Here is a 21,722-nt window from a genome sequence, read left to right on the forward strand (position 1 = left end):
CTGCCTCCCCTGTCCCGGCACACAGCCCTCTGTCTGACCCTCTGCCCCTGCGGCCCTGAGCACGACTGCTGTTTGCAAAGGGAAGTCAAGGGCAGTTGGGGACCCACCTCATATTTCCTCCCATCCCAGGGACACCTATGCTGCTCCTCTTTGTGTCTTTTCAACTCTTACGTAAACTAGACCAGGACCAGCAGCCAAAAATTTAAACAAACTATGCAAACTTGTGTCCCATGTTTTTCTATCCAAAATTAACCTCGCCTCACCCTGACTTGTGCCCTTTATCACCCACCTCCTCCCATGAAGCCCCCGCCCCCCCACGCTCGCTCTCTGGTGACCTGCACCGGGTGTTTCCCAGAGCTGGGCTGGGCAGGCTCTCAGAGAAGATACCCAGATCCCCCACAGGACCTAGAAATGCCATGCCTGTGGAGCGTCCGCACAAGAGCATGGCCAGGCTCCTGCTTCTGCTCACCTCCATGTTGCATCTAACACCATTGACCCCAGTCTGGAGGAAACAAAGCCTCATGGCCCTCCCTGGCCTTTTCCCCAGACTGCAAGACGACTGCAGAGCACTGGGGCTTCTCTGCCTGGTGCTATGGTTCCTGGGCCCAGGTGGCAGGCTCCGTGTGTGCATTCAAGGAAGATGTCTGGTCCCCGCCCTCGGGGAGGGCTCAGCACCACACATAGCCCACAGGGGGTCCTGCAAGCCCCACCCAAGGCAGGAGGAAGCCCGAAGCACAGAGCTTCAGAAGAAAAGCACCCTGCCCCAGCCTGGGAGAAGGGAAAGTTCAGGGGAGAGAGCCTACATAATGCAGTACAGGACCTGCTTCCTAGGGTCTGGGGGGCCAGGAATACGCATTTTCAAAAGGTGCTTTCAGCTGATTCAGGCCATAATTTGAAAAATAAAAGAGTTAAGACTTTGGGAAGGTGTTTCACAGCTTTAAACTGATAATTTTTTAACTTTCATAATTAAATTGATATAGTCAACTAGGTATGGGTCCATTCAAAATAGTTGATGTCCCTGTTGTCCTTTCACTTGGACCAACCCCTCCTACCACTGATGTTTTACTATGAAGAACACATGCCAAGGTCAAAATAATTGCATCACACAGACCTATCTCTATGTACGTACCACTTAAGAGTCTACAATCAATGTTTACTATATTTGCTTTGTCATGTGCCTGTCCATCTGGCCAGCCCTCTATCCATTTTATTTTTATTTTCTGGATGCCTAGTCTCATTCTTGGATCTTCTCTAAAGTTTGCACATCTGCAACTCAGCCTCAACTCAGACACATTTCTGCACGGTACTGTGTGCTTTTAACTGCTTAGAAAGTATTTTTTTTCCTTCAGTACTAGGAATTGAACCCAGGCCTCAGACATGCTAGTCAAGTGCACTACCAACTGAGCTACATTCATAGTCCTTTTCCAAAACTTGTATTTCGAGACAAGGTCTCACTAAGGAGCCCAGGCTAACTTCCAACTTGCAATCCTCCTGCCTCAGCCTCCCCAGTAGCTAGGATTACAGGTATATGCCACTATGCCCAGTGCTTAGAATTATTCTTAAGTTATCTCACGATAAATCCTTTGGAAATGTGTATTACTATACTATGAAAGAATCTGGATTTTCATCTTAAGTTGGATATACTTACTCAAACACATGAAGGCAGTGCTGGCCCCTTGACACAAAGCCCACTAAACACTAGAGAGACTGAGTAGGCTGGGTACAGGCACCCTATCTCGAGGTCTCTAAGCTACACCCATGTTAACTCCAACACACCCTTAGGTGCTCAGGTCGGCAGCCAGCCAGGGAAGCCTGTGCTCCTGAACTTGGGCTCTGCGGGTGCCTGAGAGGCTGAGGGCTCACAAGTGCAGCGGACTCAGTGCTGCCCAAAGTGCAGGACAGCATTCACCCAACAAGTGTTTCTCCAACCCCTCTACATGCGAGGGGCTCTTCCAGATGCTGAGAACAATGCAAACCTGGCTGCTATGCAGGAGCCTATTCCATCGGGACCTGGGGGAGCCACCTTCACCTGTCCGCCAGCACCCATAGGAGTCCCACAGCAGGGGAGAAACGACCCCGTGCTCCCCAGGCCTCTTCAGCCACCTCAGAAACCACCTGGCTGGATGAGACATCGGGATTGTTCCTTACATCAAACAAGTCCTGTTGACAGGTGCTGATGCCCCGGCCTCCCCTCTGGGTGGAATTGTGTTCACACAGGGGATCAGCACCACTTTCAAAGCCCTGGGATGAGCAACAGGGACCAAATCTCCAAATCCTCCACAAAACGGGTTCTGGAAGCCATAGCGGACACAAGGCCACTGGGATGAGTGGTCAAAGGATCAAAGACCTCTCGTGGCTCTGGGTCTCAGTTTAACCCTGACTCCTTCACCTGCATTAAGGCAGGCACAGTGGCACGCACCTGGAGAACGAGCACTTGGGAAGAATCCCTGAAGCCCAGCAGTTCAAGGCCAGCCTGGGCAACACAGCAAAGCTTGACTCAAAAAAATACAGAAATAATATAAAATAAAAGCACTTGGCAGAGCTTCCACTGGATGAGGGTGTACTAGGTAGCCTGGCTCTACACCAGTTACTGCACAAGGATTTCACCCCTTTTATCTTTTTTTTCGGGGGGGGGTTTACCAGGGATCAAACTCGGGTCCTTCCGCCTGCAAAGAACTGAGCTAAATCCCTGGCCCTCACCCCTTTTATCTTTAAAACCTTGGTATTAGCATTCCTATTTCATACATAAGGAAACTGAGTCCTAGCAAATTAGTCCAGCAATCACAAGAAGCCTTTAAACAAATCCACAAATAGAAGACCGTCATGTGGCATGAAAGAGGAGAGCAAACCCTAAAAGAAACCACTGCCCTTCACCAACCAACCACGTTCCTTCCCTCACCCATGTGACACTTTGGGACAGGAAAGGACGAAGAGGGAGGCCCCCGTGGGGGTCTAGACAGGCTGCAGTGCAGGGGAAGCTTTCACTGTGATAGTCTTATGGCTCCTCCCAATCCTCCAAGGACAGACGGTGTCTACAAGCCCAGCCCAGGGCCCCTACCTCCATGCGGGCCTTGTAGAAGTCCACATCGTGCAGCTTCTCCTTGCAGCGAACCAGCTCCATCTCCAGCCTCTCCACACGGTTTGCCTTCTCCCGCAGGGAGTCCAGCTCATCCCGGTAGGCACGGGCAGACCGGGCATCGGCCGCCAGCTGTATGTTCTACAGGGCGGGCAATAGCAATGAAGACAGCATAGGGCTTCCCTCTGGGAAGGGGACATCCCAGGAAAAGCCAGTTTCTGGGGGCTGAGGGGCTCCGTGTGCATGCTACCCAATGGGGTCTCCAGAGGCTGTCGCTAAGAAACACGGTCACCTCAGGGCAGCTCTGTGGGATATGACCGACCCTCTGGGCCCCATCACTGGGGCATCCCAGTCCACACAGGCTCCCACTCACCTCCTGCTTGACCTTCTGCAGCTCCAGCACCAGCTGGTCCACCTCGTGCCTGGTATCCACGAGCTGCTCTGTCTTCTCCTCCCTGTGGGGAGGTTAGGAGGAAGAGCATGTGTGAAGTGGGGCTTCCTTGCAGGCCCTGGAAGCAGACACCACTTCTGGGGAAAGGAGGGGACCCAAGCTTTGGGGAGCTGGGAGTGGAGATGCCCATGGGGCCTGCAGAAATGTTCCAGACTCCGGATTCTTTTCTCAAGTTTCTAAAAGTTGCCCTCAAAGCACCACCACCTGCCAACCAGGTCTCCCTCCGAGTGTGCAGAGCAGGTAAAGAGAACCTGGCTGCAGCTCTAGCGCTCCACAGCTGGACTTGCGTGGGGCCAAGGGAGGAGAGATGAAGGCAGGTAACTGCCCTGGGGACAGGTGAATGACATTCACCAGCTCCAGGAAAAGGGGGAGAACCGGCTCCCCAGATGGAGCTAAGTGCCTCCTCCCTCCACCCAAGAACACAACCTGCAGGTAGCCATCCCAGCCCCACACTGGGCCCATGTGGGGACAGCAGTCTGCTTCTGTAGGCAATCTGTAATGTTTGAGAGCCAGAAGACAGGGGAGAAGCCCTCCCACTTCCATGCAGCAGTGGTGACTGGTCATCAGTCACCCAGCACGCTGGAGCAGCACCCCCAGGTCCAAGGCCCGATCAGAGGCCTCCTATTTGTAACAGCACCCGTGCAAGCTGACCACACACTAGAAATAGGTCTGCAGCCACCACAGAGGCAGGAAAAGCAGCCGGGCCACTCACAGGTCCTGCCTGACACGCCGAAGCCTGGCCTTGGTGTCAGCCAGCTCCACCGCCAGGTGCTGCTTGTCCTCGCTGGAGAGGCTGCTGGTGGGGCTGGGCGTGGAGTCTGCGCTGGACGACCTGACAGGGCTGGGCGGGTGCTGTGCCTGCAGGTAGTCCCGCTCCTGCGTCAAGTCGACGATCAGCTGCACCAGGCAGACAAGGGGCAGAGGAGGATACACAGGGTCACTAGGGGAGCCCTGGAGACCACACAGTGCCCAGGCTCATGTGAGTGAAAAACCAACCAGAGAAGTGATTTCTACTGAGAAACCAAGAGCACGGAATTAAAAGCAGCTGCATGTTTTCAAAAAGACGTGAACTATTTAGTGGAATAAAAAGGAGAGAATGAGTAGAAGGGGGACCCCAAGCTCGGCATCCTGACAACTTCTGTCCTGTGGGTGTCTCTGCAGTGACTTCACCCCAGAGACCGTAGCCAAGGGGAGGACCCATGTTCCACCCCCACCAGACCATGGCCAGCAGCACGGGGTTGGGGGCCGGGCCCAAGACGGAGAGAGGAGATGGGGTGAGTGCGGCCCCAGCCTGGCCCCTGGCTGCAGCGCACCTCGGTGCACTCGTCGCGCTCATCGATGAGCCTGCGGAGGTGGAACACCATGCTCCTGGACAGGGCCTCCAGCTCCTCCGGGGCCACGTCCGGCAGCTCCAGCCACTGCAGGTCGAACACGTTCTCCTGGTTGTGGGTCACCTGCAAGCACACAGTCCAGCCCTGCAGAGGCCAGCATGGGTGGCCCTGGCCTCCCAAGCACCTGTCTGCCCACAGCCACTGGGCAGGAGACCCAGGCAGAGACCGAAGTCTGCCTCACTGGGACATGGGACAGCACCTCATACGCAAGACATTAATCCCAGATCAGGTGACACATTTCCTGTGGTGAGCAGAAAGGCTCCTTCAATGAGTTAGGCAAACTTCAGCGGTGCCCCACTAATACGAGCCACTTCTGCTTGCAAGTCTTTTAATACCAGAAAGCACTTGCCGTTGTTCCACTAAAAGGTCTCAGGATGATAAGATATTTATTTGCACTGGAGCTATGTCAATATATAACACAAAGATTAGCCTCTGGAAAGGATGAGGAATAGGACTAATATTGTTTCTTAAGATCTAACACAAAATGTTAAGTACCCTATGTCAGAATGGTGGGTACCTAGCAATCCGGGGTTCCGTAGGGGGAACTGTTCAAAATCTAAAGCAACTGTCATCTAAGCCCATACTTTATGCCCACAAGCCTTAGAAGACCACCTGGTTTTGTCCCTTTCCATCAGCAGGGATGGAGGACGTGGACAGTTCTCATCTCATTTTTGGAAGAAAAATATTATAGTGCTCAGGTCTCAAAGGGGAGAAACAAAAACAAAGAAACCAGCATATCTACTCGGCATAGCACTCCAGAAAAAAATTCTTAAATTATGCAGAACAGTAGATGGAGATAAGAGAATAGGTTTTTTTTTTAAAGAAGAAAATAAGTTCAAAGCACTAAAAGCAAAGGCAAGATCATTTCAAGAACTTTTCGGGGGCCAAGGATTTAGCTCAATGGTTCCATCACTTGTCTCGCAAGCGCAAGGTTCCAAGTTCGATCCCTGGAACACCCCCCCCCCGCCGCCCCCCCAAAAATCAACCAAGAACCTTTCAGTTCCTCCAAACACACCACCCTCTTTCCTCTCTCCCCACCCAACAAAGGGCAAGTCTGGACACAGCTGATCTCTGAATTAGAGGAGCTTCCATCAAACAGGCAGGAACGCAAAGGTACAAATTCCCAATGATGAATGTCATTATATTGTATACCTAAAATGTACCAATAAAATTAACTTAAAAAAATCAAACAGGCAGGAGCTGGGATTCGGAGGCCGGTTCTGGACCTGTTCCACACCAGGTCTGGGAAATCAAGTCTCAGGGCCACCATGGCTGGGCTTCAGGTACTCAGTGCCTGTGGAGCTTTTAACCACAGGCTCACTTTCCTCTTCCCCTCATGGGTCCCCTAATAGGTCCCTCATGAGTCCTGGGCACCAGATCTTTTAAAAAGCACCCAATAAATTTTGAAACTTGTCCCTAGTGCCAGCTACTGAATTTGGTAACCACACACAGAGCTCTCCCGGCTGTGAACTTTTATTTATTTTAATATCCTGCTGTCTGGGAAGACAGTAGAGTTAGTGAATGGCAAAGAACTGCATAGTCTCAAGGACCTCATCCCCAACCAGATCCATTTTCAAAACAAGGAAATGAAAAGGCAGAACGCACCTTACAATAACAGGTGGCCAGGAATGGTTGAGAATATTTACTAAAGTACTGACTTTCCATGGAGAACAGCTTTGCTGGAACCCCTACCCTGAAATAAACTGCATCTGTCTCCTGCTCCAAATTGGGAAATCAGAACTAACTACCCTATAGCGCCACAGCCCACTATGGAAGGTGGTGGCCCAGTCCCAGCCCCATCACCTGCGTCGGCCATGAGAGCTCTATATTCAGCTGCTGCTGCCAATTACACACTGGCTCCTGTGTATCTTTTGCAAGCACTGATCTCCTCTGTCTAATTAGACTGAGTGCTGAGCCCTGACAAGATGCCTAAGATAAAAGTCAATTTTCAGGTAGGTTCCTGACTCGTGGGGAAGCCACCTTGGGCAGAGGGGTCCTGAAGGAGGTCTGGCCTCCTTTGTGCAGGACCTGGGGGCCTGAGTTTGGGCTGCAGTTGAGTTCCCTGGGGCAGCCCCTCCCAGAAATGGCTGGTTTTGATGTCCCACGAGGTGGCAGCCTGTTTTGCTGTGTGTCACTGACAGCAGCAAAGAATCTCTATAAAGATCAACCCATTCAGAGCACGGTGACATTTGCCAGAATACATTTTCAGGGCCTGTAAATCAAATTCTGAGCCTAAACCACTTGACAGCTCTTAAAAATAGTCTGAGTCCATATAAGGCAAGGAAAAAGAGGCAGAAGATGGCTTGATTGAGGTATTGTATTTTTTTTACTTTTTTATTTTTACCCCTTTTTTATTTTAGCTTGCTGAGGACTACCTTTCCAAATAGAATCCATTTGTTAGTGGTCACTGAAACCTAAAATTAGTAAAATCATTCACGGGTGATGTCGTCTATGGAGACGCTGTGCCTGCCTGCCACAGGAGCAGGTCCACGGCTGAGCCCCCCACTGGAGCCTACCTCCTGGATGTGAGCCACGATGCCAGCCTGGGTCTCAATGTCCAGCTGTTTGATTCTTTCAATGAACTCCTCTTTCTTCTCACACTGCGAAGGGTTACAAGTGTCAATGGGAGCATTCTTTGGTGTTGTGCACCTGGGGCTGTGCCCACTGCCTCAGTCACAGAGTTGCAAGATGAACGCCCAACAGGCCTGGGTTCCTTCCTAACCAAGACCACCTTGTCCCCCTACCAGCGCTCAGACTGAGGTTTCTCTCAAAGTTGCTCCCACATCCACAGGCGCCTGTTTCTCTCTCCCAGATGGAAAACATGGGGGTGGGACACAGAAGTACGTGCTTCAAGCATGCTCTTAATAAGGAAAGACTCTTAAACAAGTAAGGATGCAAATGCCTGGCCCCAGGGCAGAGGCAGGCTCACACTATCTGTAAAAGGTCAGGATTTTAGACTCTACATTTGGTCTGTTACAACTACTGAACTCTGCCACTTCACTAAGAAAGCAGCCAGAGACAACAGGTAAATGGCGGGGTGGGCGCAGCTATGTTCCAATAAAACTTTATTTACAAAAATAGGGGGCAGTCAAATCTGACCCATAGCCTGTGGTTTGCAGCTCTTTGCTCTGGAAAGACGTTCCCACAATGAGGACAATTTGCTAATCGTACTTCTTACATAAGGGGCCCCTAAGAGGTAATCATTCTCTCCCTCCAACCCAGCTCCCCTGTCATGCTGGACTGAAAGTAGTCTCACTCTCACCTAACCTGAGGGCGCCATTTAGACCCATAATTCCAAATGCAGGCTGCTAAGGATAGAAGCTTCTCCACTCTTGCCCAAGCCCGAGCCCTACCTGGACAGCACAACCCAGCACCAGCAGCAGCACTTTCTTAATCTCCTCCATGCTCTTCCCTGGATCAAAACAGCAACATATTTAATTAAGCTCAACCATTTATAAAATTTCCCCAACGACACATGCTTGTTCTAAGGTGAAAACAAATCAGATAAGCTAAAGAAAACATTCTGTCAGTTAGGTGTACACACTCCACCTTTTTGCTGTGTATGGATTTATTTTTTAAACCAAATGAGCATTCTGCACATAACCACTTGAAGCCCTTTCCTATTCAAATATATCATAAATAGTTCTCCATGGTAATTAATGAAGCTCGACCTCATCAACGATTTTAATGTGCGTAGTATAGGAGAGAACAATCCCCACAGGAAAAAGTGTCTACAGCATTATCTTTTATTAGGCAAAATTTCAAAGAGACGAAGACAGATTAATGAATCCCCATACACACTCAGCTTCACATTATTAACATTTTGCACATCTAAGTACATCTCTGTTCCCTTACCCCTTTTTTGCTCATGAGGTTGTTTGGCTGGAGAAGTCTCAAGCAAATTACTCAACACATTTACATCACTTTTGATGGCCACAAACTTACAACTAACTCTCTTCCTGCGGTCCATGTTTCTTGATAAACTATAAAGACTATCTTGGCAGTTAATTCGTTACACATTTTTTTTTTTTCGGTACCGGGGATTGAACTCGGGGGTCCTTGCGCTTGCACAGCAGGCGGCGAAACCACTGAGCTAAATCCCCGGCCCTCTTTACACATTCTTATTCACTTCCTTGGAACAGACTCTTTCATGTTTTTCACGTGACCAAATTACCCTGCAGATGGATTTTACCATTTTCCCCTGTGAACTAGGTGATAAATTTTCATTGTCCTACCCTTGACCTTGTCTTATTATTCTTTCTTGACATCACCAATGTGATGGCCAAAAATCATATTTCACCATTTTAAATAGTTTCTCTTTGATTATATTAAGGCTAAATGCAGCTCCATCTGTTTATCTTTCTCAGTCTCCTATACAGAGTCAGAAAATCTGGCCTCTAAACCTGGCTTGGCCACTCAGGAATGCAGACTCTTTCTCCAACCCTCAGTTTTCACATCTATAAAATGGAGGGAGATGCATGGGGCTCTCTTTCAAGTTTAAAAAAAAAAGCTATAATTTTCTGACTTTTTCATCATATCCTGCTATATCTTGGGAAACAGGGGCATGCCAAAAACAGTATCATTCTCTGGTCTTAAGACCTAGAATACCCACTCACCCTGTGCCAAATTGGCCCAAAAATCAATCTAAGGTTGCCAGGATATCAAACTAAACTTCTGGCCCAAGAACTCATGCCATGGTTCACTCTGGGCCCCTGGGTACAGGGAGTGTATGAAAAACCAAGTAACCCTTGCCTGATTCCCTCCACTGAAACATAGCTGAATACATCTTCCTCAAAACTGAAATCACTGTTGAGTCGTAGAATTGAGGGCTGGGAGTGCACAAACCAGAGCAGTACCCACTCCTGGCCTGAGGTGGGCAGCACCTGGGGGCTGCACCACAGGGTCTGGGCCACACCACTGCTCTCCAGGATACACCAGCGCTCCGCTCTAGAGCTGTGGCTCAATGGCTATAGATAAGCCCATGTCTTTACCCCTAAGTGCAGAAAGTCATCAATATTTGAAATGGAGAAATTCTCCAAGTCCTATTGTTTTGTTTTACATGCAGGCTTTTCTTTGGCCAAGAGGCTGTAATCCACAGACCATGTATCACCACAAGGACACACTTCTCTATTAATACTGAGCGACGGATGAGCTGTTTCATTTTAGTTTTGGTAATGAGCAAAGGGAATGCCCACTCAAGTATTAACAAAGCCTTGAATCTGAGTAACTGTGCTCTCTGGCCCAGCCCACATTACCACCCCCACCTCCTTCCCTCTGAGGGTCCACAGACCATTGGCAAGTGCCTCTCCCGTGCCCTTGGGAGGATATAACAGGTTTAGGCCTTCCCAGTCATCAGGGCCGGCCTTCTTACAGTGACACCCCTTTCCACGGGCTGCTTACCTGGTGCCATAATCACCAGAGCTAGGACACAGGGAGAAAGTGTTTGAAGGGCTCAGAGCAGCCCATGCAGAAAATCTTTACGTACTCTAGTCACAGCCGAGTCCCCAAAGGATTTAATTCTATTACCCTTCAGAATAAGCAGACTAAAACAATGGAGAGAGGCTAGTTAATGGGGACAGAGCCACAGCTAGATGGGGGGAATGAGTTCCGGTGTTCTATTACACAGGGATGTAACAAACATATAAAATAGCTGGGCAGGAGGTGGGTATACCAAAAAATGATAAACATTTGAGATGCTGGCCAACCCAAGTATCCAGAGTTGGTCAATACACAATGCACAAATGCACTAACACACTATTCCCATAAAGATGTGCAACTGTTATCTGTCAACTGAAAATAAGTAAAAATAAAGGTGCGAGTATGTGCTGAACTACTGCGAGCAGCAAGAACGGAAGGTGGTGTTCTGACAGCAAGGAGACTAGAACCCTGCGTGTGCTGGAGGGCAGAGAGCCACAGAGAGGCTGCTGGGCACAGCCAGGGGTCCACTCCTTCGACCCTGCATCATCCACGACACACTCTGAGCCGCTCGCTCACCCCAACAGCCACCAGGCATCAAGAAAAAGCTAAATCTGATCCCACACACTGTTAGAAAAGTATGGGCTCCTTGTGCTAAGTTGTCACACAGGGCAGGGGAAAAGGTTTTAAAGATAAAGTATTAAGTTTAGAAAAGTCTTCAGAGAAAAAAAACCTTAGCAATGAAAAGGGTGCTTAAAATCCAGTGCCTTGCTCCTTCCCTTGGGCCGAGCGATAAAAACCTTCCATTTAACAAATGCATCCAAGACCTGACCTTCATTCCTTTGGGAGAGCAAGCAGCAGTAGTTCCTTGCTTTCTCATGAGAAGCTGAGGCTCAGTTCTTTCAGGATTTCTGTAGCAAGCACAGTTATTTTCATTGATCTACCTGGCTGTGGGTTTTGAATAGTTTCAAAACATAACAGAAGATTCTCCTGGGTCCCTGCTACAAGACCGGCTCAGCAACGAAGTCTACCAGGCCACAAACCACTCCCTGCAGAGCACCTACTGCGTTCCTGGCCCTGACAGCATGACCACTGTCAACGGCTCTCTAAGAGGAGCTGGACTAGGACACAGACACAAGACCAGCAGTCTCAAAACACTGCTCAATGCTCCTCAATGCTACGGGAACGACAGGAGGACTTCAAATTTGGGGTAAGGATCAAACAAGGCTTTCTGAAGGAAATGACTGGGCTAAGACCCCAGGATGAGGACAGCTGGGCTTCAAGGCCCAGGGAACGGCATGGGTGAAGGCCTAGACATAAGACGGCATGGAGTTTCTCAAATCATAAACGCTTTGTGGTTAGGCATCCTGGAGTTGGCTTTCAGAGTGAGAACTGGGTGGGGTAAGAAAGGATGTGGATTTCTATGGCAGGTGAGTCACCAGCAACCCCTGGGGGCAGGGTCCGGAAATGTCAGACACCCTGAGAATCTGCACAGGGCTACATGCTGCCAAGTGTAGGGGAACCCCAGGGGTATCCCGGACACGCTGGGTCAGTGCTCAGTCTAAGAAAAACCTTACTACCTGCCTCCCCGAGTCCTGAGACCCACCCCAGCCCTGCTGGGCAGGAGAAGCTGAACATCAGCTTGTCTGGAAGGCAGAGAAGTTCACCTGAGAGATGCATTAGAGCGAGAGAGGTTTATAGACACCTGCTCCCAGAAAGAAGGGCAACTAAGAATCACATATGGTGAAAGGGTGGACACAGGCACAGAAATGGAGTTGGAAAATTATGAAGTACACCATCCTCTAAAATGTGGCAGCTGGATTAAAGCAGGATAGATTCCTGGCCTGCCTAATCCTAAATCTGTGGCAGACATGGTTAGTCAATGATACCACTTTGCTACTTAGTGTGGAACTGGGCCATTGCCTTCTGAACACAGGACTCTACAGACTGCCCCTCGAAGGACATCAGCACACACAACAAAACCCATCTTCCTCAACTCGTACACAATCTCCCAGGCCCCTTTTGGCATTTTTATTAGTACACATGTGTACACTGCATTCATTGTGGGGAGTTGGTATATGTCCACAACACATCTCAATTCTTTCTACATCCCCTTCCCCCAGCCCCATCTCTTGGTCCTCTTCCCATTGGCAAAAGATCCATCTCCCTGCTTCCTATTATCTACCTTGTATTCTGCTCCTTAAATGATGTACACTTTGGGTTTCTCATATAAGAGAATGTCTCATGCAATATCTCTCTTAAACAGCTGTTTAAACGTTCAGGTCACACGTCCTAGTTTCTAGATACAGAAACTAAATCCTGTCAACTCCAAATGGTGACTGAGGTATGAAGGCAGGGATTCAAGATAAAGCAGGTAAGCACTGCTTCCCGAGAGAGAGCCCTTCCTGCCCCAAACCAACCCCAACCCTCTGCCCTGCAGAGGTCGGAAAGGAGGCACCGTGCTTATCTGACCCACAGGGGTCAAAGAAGAGCTGATTCCTGTCTTGCTAACCTCAGGACTGAGGGTCTAAACCAGGCACACCTAGAAGTCCTGACTGATTCGGCAGAGCTGAGCTGCCATCCCACAGCCCTACACACCACTTTTACTGCATCTTCACACCACACACTGTCATCTCATTTCACCCCAAAGCAATCCCAAAAGGACAGCAACATTATCTTCATCTTACAGAGAAGAACCGGGCTTAGAGAGGCCAAGTCACAGAACAGAGATTTGGTCCTGGAGCTGCCACCACCTACACTCTCCCCTCCCCGCACACAAACCGTGCAGGTATTTCACCAGTGTTTGCTGACTGAGTGACAATACTGTTACCATCAAGTACCTAGGAAACCAACGGGTTTCAGTTTCTTGTCTTGCACGGAGATGGATAGGAATGTTTTTCTTAGTAATTGTACACTGTGCTCTTGTTTGACTTATATGCCAGGCTGGACCACAATTGGCTCTCCCTAGTTTTCTGTTTAAAAACCAGTCATTTCCTAAGCATAATGATGGGGCTGTCCCACAGATGGACAGATAGCACTTTCAACATGACTCTGTTTCTCTCTGTGTACAGGGACATCCCAGACATGCGCTGGGCACAGCCCGGCGGACCCTCCAGGGCTTACCACAATGGTGGGCGCTCATGACACTGAACAGCCGGGTCACCTTCCAGAGCCCTGCTGAGGAGCAATGCAGATAGCCCAAAGGGAGCCCCACATCATCCTTGCCCCATCCACAGGGAGGAGGCAGGCCCTCTGCACACTGGCTCACATTCTGGGGGAGCAGGGCAGGGGCAACCCCTGTGAAACCCTCTCCCAGCTGCCATGCGCCCAGAAGTCACCACACGTGGCCCTCACCAGGCATTAATGCAACCAGGCACTCCCCTACTTGTTTAGTCACCCAACAAACGTTTATCAGCTGTGGACCTGAAGGCATGGAGCTTATGGGAAATAATCCAGGGGTCTCCTGAGTGCACCGGGACCAGGGGCCCCTCACAGTGCAGTGTCTCTGTCACCTGCATCAAGCCAGTCCCTCCCCCACGGGTCCCCCAGCACCACCATGCACACAGAAGACAGCTGAGACAGCTCCCCCAGGTTATGTAAAACAATCTAAAACTGCATCGAGCCTCAGAACACCAGCAGTATCAAAATGACTCCCCTTCTGCCAGCCTGCCAAGAACGCAGATTATCGAGAGCAAATTTGTTTCCTAGCATCCAACAATGAAGAGGACAAAAAAGGAGCGTCAACCACAAGGCTTCAGCTTGAGACCAGAGCTTGTGCTGGCCACGGCAAGGTGCGGGGCGGGCAGGAGAGGATCAGAGCAAGGGTCCCTCCCAACAAAGCCTCAGCCCCAAACAGCACAGGTGAACAGAATGACCTTTGACAAACAATGTCTCTTCCCTCTTCCTCTTCGGATGGCCACTGCAGAGAGCAGTCCCGCTGGAAGCCATGGCGTGGTCACTGCAGCCAGCAGAGCTCTCTGGGCACTGGCCATCACCGGGAAGTTTACTAAACAAAGCCCGGTATCCAAGCAGACCCTTCTGGCCACAGGGCGGCCTCCAGCGTGCAGTGTGCTCAGAGGGAACCAGCCCCACACGTTCCCAGGAAGCAAAGCCCTGGCTTCCAGCTCAGTGGCCCCCTCAGCACCACACAGGGCCGAGGGACTCAGGATGGAACCAGCAAGCACCCCAAGCCAGGGGCAGGCCGGCCGGGCACTGTGTTGTCTAGAGCAGCACCTGGGGGCTCTTCTGCTCTCCCAGGGACAAAAAAAACCCAATCAGAATGCTTGCAAGGTTAGGTTTTTTAAAAAAACTTATTTCTTCCCTCCTCATTCAAAAGACCTATGGTTTTTGCAAAAATAATAATGACAATAAAACAAGTAGGATTAGAGAACAAAGGCCAGGAGAAATGAAACAAAAATAAGGGCTAGGGAAAAAATTCAAGAATTGCACCTCACCCCCTTGCAGACCCCAGCCCACCACACCTTGGACGCCCTTCCGTTTCCCCAAGAGCAATCTGGGCAGCAAGAGCAGTTTCAGAAAAGCCAGAGTATTAGCCCTTCCCTCCTTCCCTCTGGCTGCTCGGGAGGTCACTAGGTCTCTAACCTTTCGCACACCCAGCCCTTGGCCTCCCAGCCAGCTGGGTGCCCCCTCCTTGCAGTGTGGGCTTGGGGAGGGGAGGTTACCATGGAACCAGAGGCCTGGACAGGGAGCAAGCCAACACCGCAGTTCAGTAGGGAACTCCATGAACTCTCAGGAGCTCGGTCTGCCTCTGCTGTCACCAAAGCCTAGGCTCCAGACCCTCTCCTCCCTGAGTTCCTCCTCTCCAGTTTTTCCTCCCTGCTGCAGTCGGATCTCATGTCCACCAAGGCCTGCTGAATGCTTAGACTGTGCTACTGGGAGGTGGTGGAGCCTGTGAGAGGCAGGGCCCAGTGCCAGGTCACTAGGGCGTCCTCTCAAAAGCGATCACAGGACCCTGACCCCTTCTCTATCTCTTTTTTGCTTCCTGGCCCTCAGGTGAGCAGTTTTGCTCTGTCCTGGGCTCTGAAACCTAAAGCATCAGGAGCAACTGACCACGAACTAGAACTTCTGAACCTGTGAGCCAAAATAAACCCTTTCTCTTTGTAAGCTGATCACTTTGGATGTTTGGTACTGTGATGGAAAGCTGACAGACACATTTGCCTCTCTGTTCAGAGATCCTCAAAGCCCTGCCCAAACACAGCCTCTAGGAACCTCCCAGACAGACCCACCATCCCCTCTGCGGGCTGTGAAGCACACTCATGCCACCCTGCATCCTCTCTTCTTCCCCGCCCTGCCCCAACACAGACAAGGCTTCCTGAGCAGAGGCAGCCCACCTCCCCAGGGTCACTGAATCCCGGAGGCCAGGCTTGGGCTGAGCTCCATTGTGTGCCTCTGGCCACGGGCGGCAGGCAAGATGAGGAAGGATACCAGGGCATTCCAGTTTTCTCTTTGGGAGGTCAGAAACTGAGCAGCACATGCATCAAGGTCCTGCACTTAGCTGGACAGTAAGGACATTTGGGGTACTCCATGTGGACAGGCAGTCCAACCCTCAAAGTGCCATGAGAAGTCACTCTGTAACCACCATGTGAAGCAGGACACATAGGACCGAGGGCCAGACTACTGAGCAGCAATGACAAAGCCCCAAGGCTGTCCTCAAAAGTCCCAGCTGTATGCACAGACAGGGCCCTGCAGAACACAAACCCAGGATCACAGTCTCTCTGCAGGCTCCTGGGAACCTCGCGTGGTCTTTAAATGCAAGAATTTCCCCAGGCAGAACAATGGTGGCAGCCAGTCGTTCTGCCAATCATCCACAATTATAAGGACCTGCAAAATTCATAGTGGTAAATACTTGCTGACCCCCACACCATGCATCCTGGAAGGAGTCCCTCACCTCTCTGGGTTGGGTTTCTGCACCTGTAAGTCTGCTTTCCTCCTAGTCTACATAACTTAAGTGGGCTCAGCAGTTTATGAATCTGCAAACCATCAGCATCACGTCATCTGGATACAAACCGTGGAAGGGAAAACAATGCTCTCCTCCAGTACGACCGCCTTAGGATTCATCCCAGAAATTAATTTGCTAACACCCTGGCTTCCTGTCAGCCAAATCTCATCGTTTCACATGTGACAGCCTCCCTCATTTCACAGATACAACAGAGCTCTTGGATTTCATACAGCTTCTTGTAGAATACTCTCACCAATAAACCACACACATGTTACATGGGTACACAGCCGGCAAGGCAGTGAAGCTTTCAGTGGGCCATCTCTGGCCTGGGAGAGGCACATTCCCGGCACCAGGCAGGGATGGACTCTCATTTAACCTTGATCACTGACGCTTGGTCATTTCTTTTTTTATGCAAGCATATGGTTAAACAGCTGTACGGTCAGGCCGGGGATATAACTCAGTGGTGCCGCACCTGCCTGGTAAGCGCAAGGTCCTAAGTTCAATCCCCAGTACCAAAACAAAACAAAAAAACAAAGAAAAACAGCTGTAAGGAACCCCAGCTTAAGGGAACACAAAGTGGGGAGAGGACAGAAAGATACAGAGGATACAGAAGTGGGCCTCCAGCATTTATGCTGTTTACTGAGCACCTACTACATGCCAGGCACTGATCCACATTGGATGCACTGGCAGCACAATAAAAATCTAACGATTCCTACCCTCACTGGAGACTGCACGGCAGCAGAGGAGAATGAGCACTGCAATGGACACGGGGAAGTAAGTCCACTGGCTGGTCCGATACAGGTGATGCGCACTGTGAGAAAAAGGGCAGCAGAACAGGGTGAAGAGGGTGGGGGGTGGCACACTGAGCAGGTGGCCGTGAACAGGGCTTACTGGGGCTGCTCCCGTGGGTGCCTGAGGAAGAAAGCAGCAGGCCGAGGAAACAGGCTCAGTGCTAGGAGCAGGGACAGAAGAGTGGGCAGTCTCAGCAGAGCAGTGCTGGGCAGCCACGCTGGGAGTGGATGAACCAAACCGTGAGCAGCGAGGCAGAAGGTGGTAGTGGCTAGAAGGAGGGTTCGCGTGGAGCAGAGGAACCTTAGCTCCTGCGCACACCCTAGAGGCAGAGCCCAAGCTCGGGGCTGAAGGAAGAGATGTGGAGAAGAGACAGATGAGATTTGGCCGGCGAGACACAGGGCACCCTACGACCTTAGTCCTGAGCATCCTGTACGCTGCCCGGTCCCAGGGCAGGAAAGTGTCATCATCTCACAGCAGGGGGAGAGGGGTCCAGAGGGTCCCACCAGATCCCAGGCCACACTCATTTCTGGGGAGCCCCCAGTAATGAGGCACCACACAGATGTCACCCCAGGGGTGTGGGGTATGGGGAATCACTACAAAACCACAACTGGATCAGAGAGGACACCCAGAGGCGAGCCAGGGGAGCAACCTCGGTGTAAGAGGCAGGATTTTGCCTAAGAGGGGAGCTACTCGGATTTCCAAAGCCAGCTGAGCGCATGAGGCACTTTCTCCTCTCCCTACCATCCTTGATTTCCATGCAGCGCTGGGAGAAGAGTGAAGAAGGAGGCTGGACACACAGAACATGGCCTGGGAGCGGTGAGGCTGCCCTTTTGCAGGGCAGAGGAAGGGGAACAAACGCTTGGCCTCTCAGGACCTGTTAGTGTCATGGGGTGGACAAGAATCTCTACTGGCATCTGGGACCTGGTTCCGCTGTGATAATATTTACCCAAAACATAAAAATAACCTCAAACTGTAAAAAATGTTATAATTAGCAGCACAGTGTCATCATCTGCCAAAAGGAACACAAACGTCCCTGCCACACCTGTGAGAATGAAGGAGGGGAGCGTATACCCTCTCTGGCCTGGGCAACCGCCCGAATTAAAAAATAACTGCATTCTTCGTTTAAAAAGAAACACAAAATGCTTCACACATCTGTCTTTAAAATTTAAAACTGAAAACAATAATGTGTAAACACCCCTCTCTGGCTCTGGAACTCGCATCTGCGTCTTGCCAGTGGTCCCTGCTCTCACAGCCCCCAGGAGCCATGTCAGCCCCACCCATCCATGCCCCGTGCACCTGGGCGAGATCGGCCCCGGTCTCTTGGCAGCTGCGGAGGCCGTGGTCTGGCAGGTCAGCCAGCCCACCAGGGCCTGTGCAAAGGTGGGTTCTGCTCCCCGTCCCAATGACATCCGGGCCATTCAGTTACCTGACAGTGGGTGAGAACCAGCTTCCCTGCAACATTCTCAAAGTGCACTAGGCTGAGGACTGCACAATTCTATATATAAGAGATGATCAAAATAGACAGTCGAGGGCTGGGGATTTAGCTCAGTGGTTCTGCCGCCTGCCTCGAAAGCACAAGGTCCTGAGTTCAATGCCCAGTATGCCCCCCCCAAAAAACACAAAAATACACAGTCGATGTTTACATTTTAAAAATTTAACCAGGTGCTCCCTTCAGCAGCACATATACTAAAAAAAATTTAGCCGTGTGTGTGTGTGTGTGTGTGTGTGTGTGTGTGTGTGTGGTTTGTGGCACACACCTGTAATCCCAGCACTTGGGAAGCTGAGGCAGGAGGATTACTGCAAGTTCAAGGCCAGCCTGAGCTACACAGCAAGACCCTGTCTCAAAAAAAATGTATTACCGTAAAAGACACATTGCCATTAATCCCCAAGATACCCTCCTCGCTTCGAACACACTTATCGCATCATTCTTGCCACTTTCTGAAGCAGCTTTGGAAGTCCTCTTTCCTGTCTTTATGAAGTGTGACCAGAAATGTGAATGCCACTGCCAGGTGCCATGCGACAGAAAGGCAGGCTGGTAAAAACATTACACTGTGTCCTTGTCCCCCTTATTCACCGGATCTGGCACCATGAGACCTCTGGCTCTTCCCCAAAGTCAATGTTCAAAAAAGGGGACAGGATTTTGAGGTAGATTAATGGCAATGTTGTCTTTTACCTGTAGTATTTTTTTGATTTTTGTTTTTTGGGTTTTTTTTGGTACCGGGGATCAAACTCAGGTCCTTCCGCTTGCAAGGCAGGCAGTGGAACCACTGAGCTAAATCCCCGGCCCCACCTGTAGTATTTTTTAAAATTTAAGTGTTCATCATATTTTTTGATCACCTCTCATAATTATGAAATAAAAGTGACTGGATTATACACTTAAAATGGGAGAATTTTAGAGTACAAAAATTATACCTCAATGAAGCTGTTTTTATGTTTTTATTTTTTGGGGGGTACCGGGGATCAAACTCGGGTCCTTGCACTTGTGCAGCAGGCGACAAAACCACTGAGCTAAATCCCCGACCCCATGAAGCTGTTTTTAAAAATCAGCATCCCCTTCTCCACAGGCATTTCCATTCAGTGCCAGATTTGGGGTGGGGACCTGTGTTCTCTGCACACAGACAATCTCTCCACCTCTGGCAGGAGAGATACCCAACAGGAAGGACAGAGGCTTCCACAATGGGGTGGAGGAAGACCAGAAGGAGGGTGGGCACATTACATGAGTGACAGGTAGCTGGGTGGGGCAAGGAGGATGTGTTTATTATTCAGCTGAACCATCCATCTCTGCCAAAATGTAGGTCAAAAAGGCTGAATACTGGCAGTTGCTTATAGTTCCACCAACACCAGAGCGGTCATGCACGATACAGACAGAAGCTCAGCCTTGCAATCAGCTGCTCTGCTGCAGGCCAAGTGACCAAGGGTTTGTCACCGAAGCCCTGGAAGTCTCTGCTCATAAATATATCCCTGATCTACAGATGGGAATGGCACAGCCACATCCCAGAAGCACATGGTTGGGGTGTGTGTGTGTGTCTGTGTGTGTGTATGTGTGTGTCTTGCAGAGCATGAACCCAGAGCCTTATGCATGCTAGGCATGCTCTCTACCACTGAGCCCCAGCACTGTTCCATGTTTGAACCTGTGTTCAGTGCCTTGTGCACGGCAGGCTCCCTGAGAGATCCAGAATGAGCCTCCAGCATCTCCAGAGCAGAGGAGACCTAAGCTTGAATTCCCAACCTCGCCCTCAACTCTCCATCAACACCAGCACCCAAATGAACCAGGAAGGCAGCAGTTTTGCTGGGCTGAAGTTATACAGAAATCCCAAGGGTCCCACTGGCCCCAGACCCCAGGCTAGGGCTTGGATGGGCTGCTTTGGCATCCCCCACCTTTCCCTGGAGGAACCTTGAACTAAAGCCAGAAAACACACAGCCTAAAGACAGAGCTGGCATTGAGGAGGACACACACCCAGAGTGGGGAGGTTGCTCGTTGCCAAGGAGCCACCAGGTGGCTCAAGTGCACCCGGCAGAGACACCGTGCCAGGCAGTGATTGCTCAGGGGCCACACACTAGGCCAGCAGGAGGCCAAGGGCATCTTTCTTGGGCTCACACAAAGAAAAGGCAGACACGTGGCAGGCAGGAGCACACAAAGAGCGCCCTGCACAAGGAAGCTGCTGCTGGGGCTCCCTGGACGTGGCACAAGGGAGAACTGATCCTTACGAGTCATATTCTTGGCTGGTCACTTGGTGTACTTTTCCTCCTCAACTTGGCTACTGCTACTGTCACAGGCAGAGAAAAAGATAGCCAGACTCCACTGAGACCAGGGTGAGGAGATGTCAACAGGAGGAAGCTGCGGTCCCATCCCTAAAAGCCTACAACATTTGGGATCCCTGGTCTCTTCCATTCTGTGGGTGTGAGTTTTGACTTCCTTGACATCTCACCTATCGCAGGGGCCCCAGACCCAGGGTCCAAAGATGCTAATGAGGTCTCCCATAGAATGAAGGGAAAGCCAGCTGGAGGGTAAGTCTGCCTAGGGGCTGTGCGTGTAAGTTGTGAGCCAGGGGTGCCCGGGGCAGGGAGCCAGCCTGCTGCCCTCTTTTAAGTCACCAAGGAGTGGCCTGGCAGGTACGAATTAAGCTCTGACTTTCTGGAAGCTTAAAACTGACACTGAACGTCAGACACCAAGATGACACAGAGCCCTTGCCCAATAGGCACTCAGAATCCAGCGAGGGTAAGACAAATAAATGACAGCATCCTACTGAGCTCTATCATGGAGCATGAGAAAGGTGTCCCGGGTGGGAGCCCAGAAGAAGACAGATGTTAGCTCCCCAAGAAGACACTTATTTCTTGCCTAAAGTACTGCCCTCCATCACTGTGGAATCTGATTCCACATTTACTGGGCTGCCAAGGCCCCAGAGAGAACACCACATGCCTCAGACACCTAAACACCGCCTTCTAGGCAGGGACAAAGCAGTGGCCTCATCTGCCTCTGCGTGCACATGTGACGGGCTGGGACAGATTCGTTCTTAAGGAATAAATGTACTCTTGGCTTAATGCCTCAGAGCAATAAACCCGCTCTTTAAAATCTCACCAAAACCATCACGTGTTTTCACTGTGTGGCTCTAAGCTGGCAGCCAGAGCTCGGTGGCC

The 21,722-nt window shown here is 50.6% G+C and overlaps 1 protein-coding gene across 5 annotated transcripts in view; it reads right to left on the reverse strand.

Moving 5' to 3' along the window:
- The window catches only part of Ccdc88c (coiled-coil and HOOK domain protein 88C), a 121,200-nt gene that overhangs the window by 48,093 nt on the left and 51,385 nt on the right, over nt 1–21,722 (reverse strand). For 4 of the 5 annotated variants that reach the window (XM_004837063.3, XM_013066828.3, XM_087195479.1 and 1 more), the window contains 6 exons: nt 8,272–8,330; nt 7,435–7,518; nt 4,841–4,981; nt 4,240–4,424; nt 3,450–3,531; nt 3,059–3,217 (listed from right to left, as the gene is read on the reverse strand). In XM_004837063.3, coding sequence (XP_004837120.1) covers nt 3,059–3,217; nt 3,450–3,531; nt 4,240–4,424; nt 4,841–4,981; nt 7,435–7,518; nt 8,272–8,330 — 710 coding nt within the window. Of the gene's footprint in view, nt 1–3,058; nt 3,218–3,449; nt 3,532–4,239; nt 4,425–4,840; nt 4,982–7,434; nt 7,519–8,271; nt 8,331–14,208 lie in introns of all 5 variants that reach the window. The other variant, XM_021245162.2, reaches the window with a different exon arrangement.

Source organism: Heterocephalus glaber, unplaced genomic scaffold (genome assembly GCF_053883595.1).
Source record: "Heterocephalus glaber isolate CG9 unplaced genomic scaffold, H.glaber_assembly_v1.0 deba00001608, whole genome shotgun sequence".
NCBI classification, from domain to species: Eukaryota; Metazoa; Chordata; class Mammalia; order Rodentia; family Bathyergidae; genus Heterocephalus; species Heterocephalus glaber.